This window comes from Somniosus microcephalus, chromosome 11 (assembly GCF_052327205.1).
Source record: "Somniosus microcephalus isolate GS21.2 chromosome 11, FLI_Smic_1.0, whole genome shotgun sequence".
NCBI classification, from domain to species: domain Eukaryota; kingdom Metazoa; phylum Chordata; class Chondrichthyes; order Squaliformes; family Somniosidae; genus Somniosus; species Somniosus microcephalus.
Genome location: NC_140997.1, coordinates 193,725,463 through 193,741,312, shown reverse-complemented (window position 1 = coordinate 193,741,312; position 15,850 = coordinate 193,725,463). Strand labels below are relative to the sequence as shown.

Sequence of the window (15,850 nt, the reverse complement as noted above, 5' to 3'; positions counted from 1 at the left end):
CCCTCCCCTTCCCCCCCCTCCCCGCCCCTTCCCCCCTCTTCCCCCCCTTCCCCCCTCTTCCCCCCAGTCGCTCTCCCTCTTCCCCCCAGTCGCTCTCTCTCTTCCCCCCAGTCACTCTCTCTCTCTTCCCCCTAGTCGCTCTCTCTTCCCCCAGTCGCTCTCTCTTCCCCCCAGTCGCTCTCTCTCTTCCCCCCAGTCGCTCTCTCTCTCCCCCCCGTCGCTCTCTCTTCCCCCCCAGTCGCTCTCTCCTCTTTCCCCCCAGTCGCTCTCTTCCCCCCCAGTCGCTCTCTCTCTTCCCCCCCAGTCGCTCTCTCTCTTCCCCCCCAGTCGCTCTCTCTCTTCCCCCCAGTCGCTCTCTCTCTTGCCCCCCAGTCGCTCTCTCTCTTGCCCCCAGTCGCTCTCTCTCTTCCCCCCAGTCGCTCTCTCTCTTCCCCCCCAGTCGCACTCTCTCTTCCCCCCCCAGTCGCTCTCTCTCTTCCCCCCAGTCGCTCGCTCTCTTGCCCCCAGTCGCTCTCTCTCTCTCTTCCAATAACAACATGCCCTCGAAAAAGCCTCGGCACCGCCGGGCACTCCAGCTAGTATATAGGGGGAGGTGGGAGGGGGAGGGGGGAGTGGGGGGGGAGGGGAGAGGAGGGGGAGGTGGGAGGGGGACAGGGGGAGAGGGGGGATGGAAGGGGAGTGGGTTGGGGGTTGTGGAGGGGAGTGGGTGTGGGGGGTGGAGGGAGGGGAGGGGGGTGGAGGGGGAGGAAGGGTGTGGGGGGAAGGGTGGAGGAAGGAGGGGGGAAGGGGAAAAGGGAGGTGGGGAGAAAGGGAGGTGGGGAGAAAGGGAGGGGGGGAGCCAGCCGACCCTCTCCCCCTCTGCCGGCGATGGTTCCGCGGAGCTCCGTGCCGTCCCACGCACTGACATGGCCCAGCCGAGTGCAGCGCCCCAGTCAGCCCGAGCCCCGCCCTCCGAGCCCCGGCCCCCGCCCTCCCGAGCCCGAGCCCCCGAGCTCCCACTCTCCTGAGCCCCACGCCCCCGTGCCCCGCGCTACTGCTCTCCCGAGCCCGCCCCCCCCATGCCCCGCGCTCCCGCTCTCCTGAGCCCCGCGCTCGCGCTCTCCTGAGCTCCGCCCTCCCGAGCCCCACCCTCCCGAGCCCCGCCCCCCGCCCGAGCCGGCTTCAAGACCAGAGAGAGCGACGCTGCCGCGCAACCTACCGCGTGAGGCCCGGCCGGACTCAAGTCGCGCTCCGGGCAGAAGTTGACGCGTGCGCTGACTCCCGCCCCACCCGCCTTTACTAAGATGGCGGCGGTGGCGACGCTCGGCTCAGGCCCGTCCCCTCCAGCCTTCACAAAGATGGCGGCGATCGCGGTCCTTTTGTTGATCGCGATGGGAGGTGCCTAGCTCAGGCGTGGCTGGGCAACAGAGGCCCAGGCTTCGAGGCCTGGAAAAACGGTGAAAGGTAGGAAAATTATAGAGATTAGAGAAAAGATTTACAAATTAATTAACTTTTTTTAAAAACAATTTGTGTTTTAAAAGCAACTTATTTTTTTGCTGGAAATGTAGATTTGAAAAGAAACACGCAGAAAGTGGGAAAAAGAAATGAAAAGTTTGGAATCAAGATGGCGGCCACTCACCTCATTTCAGAATGATAAGGCCCGCCCACACACGCACCGATTGGTCAACCGTCAGGTCATTGAAGTGTAGGATTGGTCAATGGTCCTGTTGCTCGACTCTAGGACGGCCCGCCCGCACGCGCTAGGAACCTGCCCCGGCGACACAGCGATTGGTCGACCGTCGGGTCGCTCGACTGTACGATTGGTCAACCTTCACGTCACTCGATGCTAATGAGCGGAATTTTGAATAATGAGCGAATAATGAGCAGAATATTGAACGTTTTTTGGATACCGTGTGCGCAATTTTTGTCCGACCGAAAAGTAAATATGCTTATGACCGTTCCGGAATCGTAAGCTTTCTTTTGATGTAATGCACGTGTAGGTACGCTCTATAACTTGAGAGTGTATAGCCGGACAGACAGACAGACGGAAGGACAGACAGAAGTACCGCTTTATATATAGCGATAGCATAGATAGATAGATATAAATAATAGATTTAATTTATATGAAAAAAAGACAGTTACTGTTCAGGCTTTCTCCCAACACTTTTATCTTGTGTGCGCAGCAATTTGTTCAATTTACCATCTGCGTAAACTTCAGCTAAGACACTACTGCGTGTAACCAATCCCCCTTGCCCATTAATCCCCGTCCTCGCTGAAATACTTTGGCATCCAGTCCCACAACAGCCCAAATTTAAAATTCTCATCCTTGTTTTTTAAATCGCTCTCCAGGGAGGGCGATAGGGCCATTCAACTGCATGGGTCTCCGAGCGGATCCAGTGTGGCTCATATTTAGTAACTTTATATCAGAAGATGTATGCTTTTCCAGACCCAGACCTGTGGGAGCCTCTTATAAGACCTACAAGGAACATTCCCAGTTGGCCATGCATTGCCATGGCCCTTAACTTTTTTGCCTCAGGCTCTTTCCAGGCTGCAGAGGGCGACATCACTCACATTAGTAAGTCTTCGGTCCATGCCTGCATCAATCAGATCATTGACATCCTCTTTGCCAAGGTTAACAATTTTATAACATTTCCCATGGACACCAGCAGCCAGCAGGAAAGGGCTGTTGGCTTTGCTACCATAGCAGGCTTCCCACAGGTTCAGGCTGCGACTGACTGCACCAATGTAGCCATCAGGGCACCTCCCAATGAGCAGCAGCCTTCATGAACAGGAAAGGCTACCACTCAAAACAAAAGCAAATACTGTGGATGCTGGAAATCTGAAATAAAAACAGAAAATGCTGGAAACACTCAGCAGGTCAGGCAGCATCTGTGGAGAGAGAAATAGAGTTAATGTTTCAAGTCGATGACCTTTAATCAGAACAGGAAGAAGTTAGAGATTTAACAGTTTTTAAGCAAGTGCAGAACCAGGGAAAAGGTGTGTGTGTGTGGGGCAGGGATAGGAAAAAACAAGGGAGAGGACTGTGATATGGTGGAGGGCAGGAATGACTAAATGACAAAAGGGATGGTGGTGCAAGGCAAAAGGGGGTGGTAATGGGACAATTAAAGAATCAAATGATGGGTTCACAGGAGGTGTCAATTATTGCAGCAGGACCATTACCAGCACCTACTGTCCAAGAAAATGGGAGCAGTGGTTATGATCTAAAGTTCTTCAACTCAATGCTGAGGCCAGAAAACTGTTAAGTGTTCCTCGAGTTTGCATGAAGCTTCATTGGAACAGTGTAGGAGGCCAAGAACAGACAGGTCAGAGTGAGAGTAGGATAGAAAATTAAAGTGGCAAGCGACAGGAAGCTCAGGATCACGCATGCAGACTGAACGGAGGTGTTCAATAAAGCGATCGCCCAATCTGCATTTGGCCTCCCCAGAGGAGGCCGCATCATGAGCATCAAATACAGTATACGAAGTTGGAAAAAATACAAATAAATCGCTGTTTCACCTGGAAACAGTGTTTGGGGCCCTGGACGGTGGGAAGGGAGGAGGTGAAAGGGCAGAAGTTACATCTTGTGCAGTTGCATGGGAATGTATTGGCAGAAGGGGAGTGGATGTTGGGGGTACTGGAAGAGCGGACAAGAATGTCACGGAGGGAACGGTCCCTTCGGAATGCTGAAAGGGGAGGGGAAGTGAAGATATGACTACTCCATCAATGTTTACTGGTGAGTGGTCACTTCCAGCAAATCATACAGGCTTGTGCCCAGTTTCCTGGCAGCTGTCATGACACCTACTTACTGCACCATCACCCTGAACATCCTGCCATAGAGAATATTAGAAAATGATTCAGAATCTTTTTTTAAATAAAGGGCGTGCAACGATGAAATGACAACTCTGAAAGTTTTTACCTGTGGTCCACTTCGGATTGAATTCTCCACCTCTGCGGTCCAGAACATCTGGGCTATGCAAATTACAACCTGACCAGGCCAACTTAACACCCAGTCTGTCCTCTTATTCTCTGGGTAATCCTACAGGAACATAAGCAATAGTTATAATACAAGAAACATTACAAACTACTCATCTATTTAATATAAGTTTCTCTTTTACAAACTTAAATATGTTGTTCTGCATCTGATTAGGAATACATTACTGACACGTAACATTTCAGTTATAGTGTTATATGGGAAATGGTGCTGGGGCACTTGAATCAGAAAAATTGGTTTTATATACATAAGAGTGGGAAATAAAAGAAGAGAGGTTTCAATCACAGTTGCATAGCACAAACTATCGATCATTTGTTAAAAGATCATACTGCTCCATTTGTGTGGCGGGGGAGACAAATGTGTTGATCCTTGATGATGATACTAATAACTAAATGTGAATATGTTCCATTCAACAACACCGACACCTTTCACACATTGCTGAATACAAAACTTTAGCAAGACAAAGACTAAAATCACACCTCTGCCAATAATCTTCCAATACTGAACAACATATTTATTCATGGCTATTCATGATGGGGTACAGTAGCATAGTGGTTATGTTACTGGACTAGTAATCAAGAAGCCTGGACTAATGATCCAGAAACATGAGTTCAAATCCCATATAAATTCAATTCATATGGAATAAAAAGCTAGAATTAGTAATGGTGACTGTGAAACTACCGGATTGTTGTAAAAACCCATCTGGTTCACTAATGTCCTTTAGGGAAGGAAATCTGCCGTCCTTACCTGGATTCCAGACTCACAGCAATGTGGTTGACTCTTAACTGCCCTCTGAAATGGTCTAGCAAGCCACTCAGTTGTATTCAAGAAGGTGGCTCACCACCACCATCTTGATATTAGGGATGGGCAATAAATGCTGGCCTTACTGGTGATGTCCACATCCCGTGAATGAATTTTAAAAAAAACTATTTAACCAAAAGAACTCCTTGATCTTTCAAAGTGGATTTCATGGAAACTTTGGAGAATATGTTACAATGGTACTAAATCACATCCTTCTGCTGCCAATCATTCCATAATGGGATTGCTGCCATTTCTGCATCTTGATTTTTCTTTGCTATTTTCTCTACCAATTTTTTCCCTCCCCTGATGTCACTGATTCCTTGCTGGGTGTTACGTTTTTGTTTTTTTGCGCTAGATATTATACAAGGTTCAACATTAGCGGTCAATCCTGAAAGCAGACATTTTATTGCCTACAATCTACAGTGCACCTTTTTCTGCCCAATATCCTGGAAACACTAGAGAGACCAAAGGATCATAACAGGGAACCATTATAAACCATAATTAGAGATCTCTGGCACTGAGCTGTCCATCAAAGAGGACCATGTCCCCTTCTTAAAAATCTCAGACACAGCTATCAATCAAATTCACTACCCCAGGGTGAGCCCTGATTCTTTGTTCTATTTTGCAGTTGACGACGGATAGCCAACCTTTGACAAAGATGTTTATGATGAATGTGATGGCCCCTGGTCGATTAAACAATTAACACTTTAGACAATGCATTTTGTTTGTCCCAGAAACTTGGACCATGTGGAGTGCTCTCTAGCCAACTTGTCTGGTCTGAGCTGATGGATTTTCTGTTGACAAATACTTTGCGTGACCTTGGGTGTTAACCCATATATGCTGTTTCGAGCGAGACATAATACAAGTTAAAAATTTAACAAAGACAAAAAGTAAATTTTTGTCACAATGGGGTAAGTTTCGATGAGTATCATTCACTCTCCATTATCTCATCCAAGTAGCCAATTTTTATGTGTGAGCATTGGCGGTAAGTGTTGAAAGGCTATTCCTTCACAGGAAGCATTGCATACAAGCTGAATCCTGGGGTTGAAATTCGATTAAGCTGAAAAACAGACACCGGGAGCACAAAACGCGATTTGCCCGCACCCGTTCAAAATGGTGCAGGCACCACTGAAACTAGCGCTCGTGGGGGGTGTCCTCCCTGCTGCTGAACACATGTTCAGCTGTTCATGATTTAGAGAGGGCATTGAATGGAGCGATGACGTTGAAAATGGCAGGTTGTGTGTCAAATCAGCATTGCACACTGATTGACGTCACCATTTACCTCATTACCATTTCTCTAGTGAGCGCAGGCAATGGTCACGTTGCCGACTTGCCCAAAATGGCAGCCACTACGAGACCCACCGGAAATGGGCGGAAGTGAGGTGGCCGCCATTTTTTCTCCTAAACTGGCCTTATCAGCCGGCGCTAAGGTGCCGAATTTCATGGCCCCTGTCTTCACCGTACACATAAATGTACTTCCAGCAGGTGGTGCTGTATAGTAATCGAGCAAGATTGCACCAATTTTACTCTTCATAACCTAGGGGCACTGAGATCATAGAAACATAGAAGATAGGAGCAGGAGTAGGCCATTCGGCCCCTCGAGCCTGCTCCGCCACTCAATGCGATCATGGCTGATCATCCAAATTCAGTACCCTGTCCCTGCTTTCTCCCCATACCCCTTGATCCCTTTAGCCTTAAGAAATATATCCAACTCCTTCTTGAATATATTTAATGAATTGGCCTCTACTGCCTTCTGTGGTAGAGAATTCCACAGGTTCACCACTCTCTGGGTGAAGAAATTCCTCCACATTTCTGTCCTAAATGGCTTACCCCTTATCCTTAGACTGTGACCCCTGGTTCTGGACTCCCCGACCATCGGGAACATCCTTCCTGCATCTAGTCTGTCCAGTCCTGTCAGAATTTATAAGTTTCAATGAGATCCCCTCTCATTCTTCTAAACTCCAGCAAGTATAAGCCCAATCAACCCAATCTCTCCTCATACGTCATTCCTGCCATCCCAGGTATCAGCCTGGTGAATCTTCGCTGAACTCCTTCCATGGCAAGAACATCCTTCTTCAGATAAGGCGACCAAAACTGCACACACAATACTCAAGATGTGGTCTCACCAAGGCCCTGTACAACTGCAGCAAGACATCCTTGTTCCTGTACTCAAACCCTCTCGCTATGAAGGCCAACATACCATTTGCCTTCTTAACCGCCTGCTGCACCTGCATGCTTACCTTCAGCGACTGGTGCACAAGAACACCCAGGTCTCTTTGCACTTCCCCTTCTCCCAATCTATTGCCATTCAGATAATAATCTGCCTTCCTGTTTTTGCCACCAAAGTGGATAACCTCACATTTAACCATGTTATATTGCATCTGCCATGCTTCTGCCCAATCACCCAACCTGTCCAAATCATCCTGGAGTTTCTCGGCATCCTCCTCATAGCACACACGCCCACCCAGCTTTGTGTTGTCTGCAAACTTGGAGCTATTACATCTAGTTCCCTTGTCTTGATCATTAATATATATTGTGAATAGCTGGGGTCCAAGGACCGATCCCTGCGGTACCCCACTAGTCACTGCCTGCCACTCGGAAAAAGACCCGTTTATTCCAACTCTTTGCTTTCTGTCTGCCAACCAGTTCTCTATCCAAGTCAATACCTTGCCCCCAATCCCATGTGCCTTAACTTTACACGCTAATCTCTTATGCGGGACCTTATCGAAAGCCTTCTGAAAGTCCAAATACACCACATCCACTGGTTCTCCCTTATCTATTTTACCAGTTACATCCTCAAAAAATTCCAGTAGATTAGTCAAGCTCAGAGATCATTTGTACTAATGTTAAGATCAGCTAACTCAGCACAGATTGGGTCTTGAATTTGGGCCCTCCCTGTATGGCTCAGCCCATTAGAGGATCAGAATTAGGTTTCATAACAAAAAAGGCATTTTTTCAAATATCAAGGTCAATTCCAGTTAAAAGAAATAAAAGATTATTTATGAAAATATTTATAATCAGATTAATATCAGAGTAAGATATAGAATTTGTCAAGTTGTTGATTGGGCAGAAAAAGGTGCATTCTGGGTTGTAGGGAAGGTCTGCTTACCAGAATGGTCACTAATGCTGAACCTTGTAAAATATCTAGCGTCAAGTTGTTGATTAACGATGATCGTTCACTCAAATTAAAAATATTTATTGCAATAATGCAATCCAAAATGACTTATGTGATTGCAGACCATATAACTAGTATAATCGATTCGCTATGAAATATGCAAATTTAGGTTAATTTGACCAGAAAATATGTTCCCTTCAGGCATCAAAAATCAACCAACTTTTCAATAGACTTAATTTAACTGACTTTCAGATGTGATTCGTCTACTGTAAGCTAGCCATTTATCATATATGGTACAGGGGAAAAAAACTGGAACACTAGTCGAGACGAGCGAGGAACAAAAATTGGAAAATGGAATGAGAAAATATCAGACAAAACATTTTTTTTTTAATGTGTACATAACTTTATCTAACTAATGATGGCTTTACCATGCAGGAACTGGATTTGATCTTCTCAAAAAGGCAACAATTAAAACAATGGCAAATTTTGAAAATAACAATCATGAAAAAATTAATCTTTGACAAATATTATTTAGATGATCATTTATAGAGACTTGCTGAACATCCTAATCCCATTTACATGATCCAGCATTAGAAGATGGAAATTAAGTTATACCTGTCGTGATCGCTCAATGACATCAAGTATACTTCTTAGCATGATATCTTCCACCTGAACCAGCCATTTTTCAACAGCACCACGAGCTTCAGAAGTACAAATCCTTGCAATTAGTTCAACTCGTTCACCTTCACTACTGAACATTGCAATGATATCCAGATTGGGAAGAAATTCCAGTTTGCTAATACCTTCAAAACACTTCTTCAGATGGGGTTGAACTCTCAATGGATCTTTGGTTTCTGAAAGGATTTCTAGCATCTCATCATTAGAGAGAAAGAAAAACCTAGAAACATTAAGCATAATAAGTTCCGATACTACAGTCTCAACAATAATTTACATTTATATAGTGCCTTTAATGTAAAAGAAAAGTCTCATGGTGCTTTACAAATAGAGCTATACATGGAAAATGATACTTGATCCATGAATGGAGAGATTAGGTCGAAAAGATGGGTTTTGAGAAGGCTTTTAAAGGAGGAGAGAAAAGTGAAGAGGCAAATGCATTTAGGAAGGAAGTTCGAGAGTGGGACCGAGGCAGCCGTGGTAGGGCGAAGTGAGATGGCATGTACAAAAGATCAGAGACAAGAAACCTGAAGGGTGTGGGGGTATACAAGATTGGAAGAGGATGCAGAGATAGGGTGAAGCAAGGCTGTAGAGAGATTTGAAGATAAGAATGAGGTGCTCAACTGTAATATGTTGGGCGACACAGAGCTTCTGTAGGTCAGCGAGAACTGTGACAGCTAATCAAGCCTTAATTCAGGACAGAATATGGACAGCAGTGTTTTGCATAAGTTGGAGTTTGTGGAGGATGGGGGAACAAAAAGGTGGGCAATCGAATAATCAAGTCCAAAGATGATGAAGGCAAGACAAGGAGTTCAGTAGATGAGGGGCTGAAGTAGAGCTGGGCAATGCTGCATTGGCAGAAAAAGGCACTGTTTGCTAATGGATAGGATGTGACTTTTGAAACTCAACTCAGGGTTGAATAGATCATAAAGCTTTTGCATAGTCTGGTTTAACTTGAGCAGGAATCAGTAGCAAAAGAGTGGTATTTATGACAGGGCCTAAAAACAATGGCTTCAGTCTTCTCAATGTTAAGTTCAAAGAGACTGAGGCTCATCCATGATTTGACATCTTCAGGCAGTCTGACAACATAGAGTTATTTGAGAGAGGTGGTAGAATGGTAGAGCTAAGTGTCATCAGCATACATAAGAAAACTGATCCCTTGCCGACTGGATTTCCTGCACCCCAGTGCGGTGAGTTACTTTCGAGTGCTCAATGAGCACCCAGCAGCTTGCCCGAATTATGATGGCCCAGATAGCCCAACCTTAAAATGGTTTGGGCCATCTGACGTTGGATTCAGGCGTGCGGCATGGCTGCTCCACCAACTTCACACTCACTTTGGGCGGAAGTTGAAAATATCCCTCGTATCTCAACTTAGGAATACCAACTAATTTCAAAATTTAAACCTCCTTTGGTTAAAACAGTCTGTGAATGAAATAATGTTTTATTGTTTGAGGGGCAAGTCTGGGCACTGACTTCTTGGATTAATATGTAAATCCTAGAATAAAATAGATGGTCTACATACTTTATAGATGTCAACTTTATCTCTGGACTCCCTCTTATTGTCTCCTCACTATTCCCCATTTACCACCGGGACATATCTATCCTAATCTTGCTACATAACCAGGCCTATGTAACTTGAGTTTCCCCGTGTCCATTCGCATTTGCATTTTGGCTGCCGCTCCGAACCCAAGCCCATCACTTCTACTTCCACTTTTTACTCTCCCTTTTTTCTTCTTTTCTCTTTACCCTGCCTAGACCCCTCTCTCTTGTCACGTGCCTCCTTTCATTTCTCCTCTCTCGAGTGCTCTGTCATCCCAAATCCCTACCCCAACCCTTCAGCACTCCTTGACCTTCCTACTCTCCTGTTGCCATCCCAGGCTTGACTCCCTCTTAGATAAGCTTATGGCTTCCCTCTGTGCCTCTCTTGGCATCCTCCGAAGGGCCCATCGACGCACTTTCGCTGTATTCTTATGAAAGAATATGAGCAGCAACCCCAACTGCTCCATCCGACTCTCTTGCCAACTTTCCCGTCCAGCGTGCTCGCGGGGAGCTAATCTTTCCTACCTCCTTCCCATCCCACTCACCCCTCCCAATGCTGACCCTGTGGACTCTGACAGTGGATCAACTATCACTGCCCATCTCCTTATATCCCTCCAGAATGTCCATTCACTTGTGAACATGGCCCTTGCCATCCATGAATTTATTGTGGATGACTGCATCAACATCATGGCCTTGATGGAAACCTGGCTGAGGGGTGATAACACCTTCCTCCTAAATGAAGCCTTCCACCACTTGCTCCGCCCAAACCGCCGCAGTGGCGGTGTGGCTCTCATCACCAAATCACACCTTGGTCTGTCCTCCTACTCCTCTGGCACATTCTCCTCCTTTCCACGCCTCATTTTAAATCCTCGTTCTCTATTGCCCGCCCAAGTACCAAACCAAATCTCTCATAGATATCTTCACTGCTTTCCTCCCTCAGCCTCTGCACCGAGCGGCTTCTCCTCCTTGATGATTTCAACCTCCATCTCAACTCATCATGCTGTCTCTCCTCTGAGTTCACTGCCCTCCTATGCTCCCTTAATCCATATAAACGCCCTACCCATATTCTCGGCCACCATCTTGACCTTGACATCTCATGTGGCCTCGTCACTCCCATCATGTCAATCATAGATAAGGCCATCTCTGATCACTTCCTCCTATCCCGCTCCACACACATCCCCCTTCCAACCCCACTACCTTCTATGTCCGCCCCTGGAAAAAAATCTCCCCCAAGTCACTTACAACTGCACTCTCAAATTCCCAACTATCAAGCCATTGGCCTGCCATTCACCACGGCTTTTCTGCAGCTACCAATCTGCTCAATCACACCCTCACCTCCATTTTTGATGCCCTAGTCCCCATTACAACCATTACTCTCTCTCACCCTGGTCATTCCCCCTGGTACGGTCCTCATCTCCACTTCCTTATGTCCAAGGGCTGCAGACTTGAACGTTTATGGCAGACAAATGGTTTAGCCATTCATCGCCAGATCTGGCTGGACCACATAAAGCACTATCAGGTCCTACTCTCCTCTGCCAAAACTGCTCACTATTCTAGAATCATCCTGGAATGCAAAGATAACCCCTGGCTTCTTTTCTCCACTACAAACCATCTTCTTAAACCCCTCTCCCCTGCCTCCTCCACCCTCATCTCCAACAAGTGCAAGGAGCTCATTTTTTGTCATAAAGATTGAGACCATCCATTCAGCTGCCTCTGCCACTTCTGTCCCTTTCCCTAGCCCACTGGGCCAAACTTGCTCTAAGGTTCTCCCATGCCCCAGCCCTGAATTTGCATCTTTCTGTAGTTTCTTTCCTTTCTGCCCGCATGCCCACTCCAAGCTAATCTTGTCCATGAGACCCATCTCCTGCTCCCTCGACCCTATTCCCACCAAACAGCTGACCACCCAACTTTCCTTCGCTATATAAATGCAAGTTGTTGTTGTTGTTGTTGTTGAATGCCCATATCATTTTATTTTTGTTGCTAAACTATGTTTCACTATTTGTTCAAAAAATAATATACATGTTCATAACTTCCAAGTAAATTCCAAGATAATATCATAGCATGTAGTGTACCGAGGAAAGAAGAGCCGTTTTTTCTCCAGGTAGGCATTTAGTCCTTTCATGATTTTTTCCAATAAGTGGTTGCAATCCTGCAGTTTCACCAGTAATCCTGTCAGAGAGGTTGCTGCCAGAACCTATGAAGGTGAATAGATTAAACAAAATGTCTATACAAAGAATATTAGAAATATTGGCTATCCTCTATACATTTTGATCTAGTGATTTACATCAGGACGTACCTTGCGATCCTTAACACAGTGCCTCATGATATCCTTCCAGTTCCTGTCCACAGTCTGGAAGAGTCGCCCCTCTTCTGGCATCTGTTGCATAATGTCCTCAGATGAAAAAATGGGGTCTAGATATAGCCATTGAGCCTGTACTTTCAACCATTCATCAATGGTTTCCTGAATGTGAATCAGACGCTCCTCCCAATTCTTAAACACACATGCAAAGTAGTAAATAATGTGTTGAAATAATGTATTTCAATATTGTGCTCTGCATCCTTAGAGAGAAATATGGGTTGGCTTTCCTAAAAACGATAATGGTGATCTAATTATTTAAAAGAAAGATCTTTGTATTATCCGCACAATCAAGGAAGAAAACATTTTTATTTGTATTGTTACCTTTTTGATCATACTAGTAGTTCAGAACCTGGACTATGCTTTCAGATGTTAACCTTTGTCCCACTACAGCCTAAATGCAAAAGCATTCTGATGTGAAACGTGAAAATGGTTCATCCATTGCTTTAATACAGCAAATTTACTGAAGCAATATATCCCATGATCAATACGAGGTACAAATAGTGCACATTTAACTGATATAAAAAATATAGACCTCACAGATAGCTTTTTATAATGGTATTAAAAATCATTTTATAAAACTTGCACAAGATGCAAATAACTTTGTTCTTCTCTCCCCAAACCTCTTAGTGTGTTATATAAATGATAAAATATTATGGTCTCTGCATCCTACGGTTTAATTGCAGTATTTAGTTAAGATGCAAGTACTTTATTTATTTGTTTACTATTTCCTCCTTTCTTTCCAAAACCTTCCTTCTTTTCCTCAGTTATTTACAGCATTATAAAAGATATTTTTATCCTCTTTACTTCCCATGGTATGTTGCCAGTTTTTGTTGGAACTGTCATTGCTTCAGCAGTGCCCAGGGAGATCTTTCCCACTGTTAAAACTCCAATGACCAGTACCTGAACAGTGCTCATTTACCATAGTCCAGAACTTGTTGGGTGACTCACTGTGGCTGTAATGTCCAATGCCAGTAACAAACATCTCAAACAATCCCATCAGTTCACAAGATAGCTATGGATGAGTAAAGCCATTTGGCCCATCTTAGTTCATCCATCGGGAAGGATTCTAAATTCCCTGAATTTTAACATACAAAATTCCAGCGTGGTTTGAGTTCACTATTCATCCAGGAAGTCTATTCCAAACATTGACCACATTTTGTGTAAAGAAGAATTTCCTGACATCAACTGTAAATTTACCTTTTACTAGTTTGAATAAACATCCACTTGTCCTATTCTTGCAATTTAACTTTAAGTAGAATTCCAGATTTTTACATTCCCTTAACTATCTTGTATACATCTAAAAAATCACCTCTATAAAATCAACTCTCAGATGCCTCCTTTCCAGGCTGAATAGTCCAATTTTTTCCAGTTTTTGCTCATAACTCACACCTTTGACACTAGATTCATCTTATCTGCACTTCCACCAGCCCTTGAATGTCTCCCTTGTGTCTCAATAATTAGAAGTGGACACAGTACTCATGATGCAGTCTAACCAGAGCACAATACAGTTTAAACATGACTTCCTCTAGCTTGTATTCTACTGTTTTGGATGTGAAGATCAACGTTCTATTGGCTTTGTTGTTCTCTTTATTGCTCTGCACTGGTTGGACACGTTGAGCGTCAAGTCTACTAGACTCTTTGGTCTCTTATGGCTTCATTCTTATTTCAACACCAGTTGTGAAGTATGTGAATATTTTTCTTCCTGTGTGCAATACTTACATTTGTGCACATTAAACTTCACCTGCCATTGCTCTACCATTTACAAATTTCATTCATTGCATTAAGTAATTTCTGAGCTGTCTCCTTTGATTCCACTGCCCCTCCAAGTTTGGTATTATCTGTTAATTTGGTATTAGCTGCTTGTCTGATATCCAGTATTGGATGAGCAGAAATTTCCTCCAATTAAATATTAGGAAGACCAAAGCCATTATCTTTGGCCCCTGCCACAAATTTGGTTCCCTACCCATCAATTCTATCCCCCTCCCTGGCCACTGTCTGAGGCTGATACAGCCTGTTCACATCCTCAGCGTCTATTTGATCCTGAGCTGAGCTTCCGACCCCATATCCTCTCCATTTCCAAGACCGCCTACTTCCACCTCCGTAATATTGCCTGTCTCCACCCTTGCCTCAGGCCATCTTCTGCTGAAACCCTCATCCATGCTTTTGTCTCCTCCAGACTCGACTATTACAATGCTCTCCCAGCCAGCCTCCTAGCCTTCAACACAAAAGCAAAATACTGCGGATGCTGGAAATCTGAAATAAAAACAGAAAATGCTGGAAATACTCAGCAGGTCGGGCAGCATCTGTGGAGAGAGAAACAGAGGTAATGTTTCAGGTCGATGACCTTTTGTCAGAACTGGAAAGAGTTAGAGCTGTAACAGATTTTAAGCAGGTGCGGGGGCAGGGAAAAGGGGGAGGGGAGGAAAGAACAAAAGGGAAGGTCTGTGATAGGGTGGAAGGCAGAAGAGATTAAAAGACAAAAGGGACAATGGTGCAAAGCAAAAGGAGATGGTAAAGGGGCAAGTTAAGAAACAAAAGATGAGTCTAGATGAGGTGTAAATGGGAATGGCAGAATCATCAACAGGTGACATCTGAAAAAATAGGGGCAGAGGTTATGGTCTGAAATTGCTGAACACGATGTTGAGTCTTGAAGGCTGTGAAGTGTACTTTACTTGTACTTCTTTCTATATAGTATACTGTATTCGCTGCTCACGATGAAGTCTCCTCTACACTGGGGAGACCAAACGCAGATTGGGTAACCGTTTTGCGGAACACCTCCGTTCAGTCCGTAAGCGTGACCCCGAGCTTCTGGTTGCCTGTCACTTTAATTCTCTGCTCCCGTCCCACTCTGACCTCTTCATCCTTGGCCTCTTGCACTGTTCCAACAAAGCTCAACGTAAGCTCGAGGAACAGTACCTCATCTTTTGATTAGGCACTTTACAGCCTTCTGGACTCAACATCGAGTTCCTGGATTTTGACTCAACAACAATGAAGGAACCGCGATATATGTCCAGGTCAGGATGGTGTGCAACTTGGAGGGGAATTTGGTGTTCCCATGCACCTGCTGTCTTTGTCCTTCTAGCACTGGTGGAGGTCATGTGGTTGGTAGGTAGGTGGCCAAAGAAGCCTTGGTGAGTTATTGCAGTGCATCTTGTAGATACTACATGTAGTGTCCGTGTGTAGATAAAGACACTGAAGACAGGAGTTGGTTCATAGGTATTTACTAAGCAAGTCTGGGGGGGGGGTTTCTAAAGGATATACACAATACACAGGCTTATATAGCCCAAGTGGCAATTACCGGCATTACACACACCTGGGGCTCTTAAAGGCACATACACCATAATTGCTCTTAAAGGCACATACACCACAATTCCTCCCCTTCTAGCTAACT

General features: G+C 45.0%; 1 protein-coding gene across 1 annotated transcript in view; it reads right to left on the bottom strand.

The window, feature by feature from the left end:
* Positions 1–15,850, bottom strand: part of dnah12 (dynein, axonemal, heavy chain 12) — a 429,714-nt gene that overhangs the window by 308,889 nt on the left and 104,975 nt on the right. Inside the window, exons 19-22 of the mRNA XM_086001602.1 lie at positions 12,397–12,591; positions 12,173–12,294; positions 8,502–8,784; positions 3,896–4,015 (exon numbers count right to left, since the gene is read on the bottom strand). Coding sequence (XP_085857728.1) covers positions 3,896–4,015; positions 8,502–8,784; positions 12,173–12,294; positions 12,397–12,591 — 720 coding nt within the window. The remainder of the gene's footprint in view (positions 1–3,895; positions 4,016–8,501; positions 8,785–12,172; positions 12,295–12,396; positions 12,592–15,850) is intronic.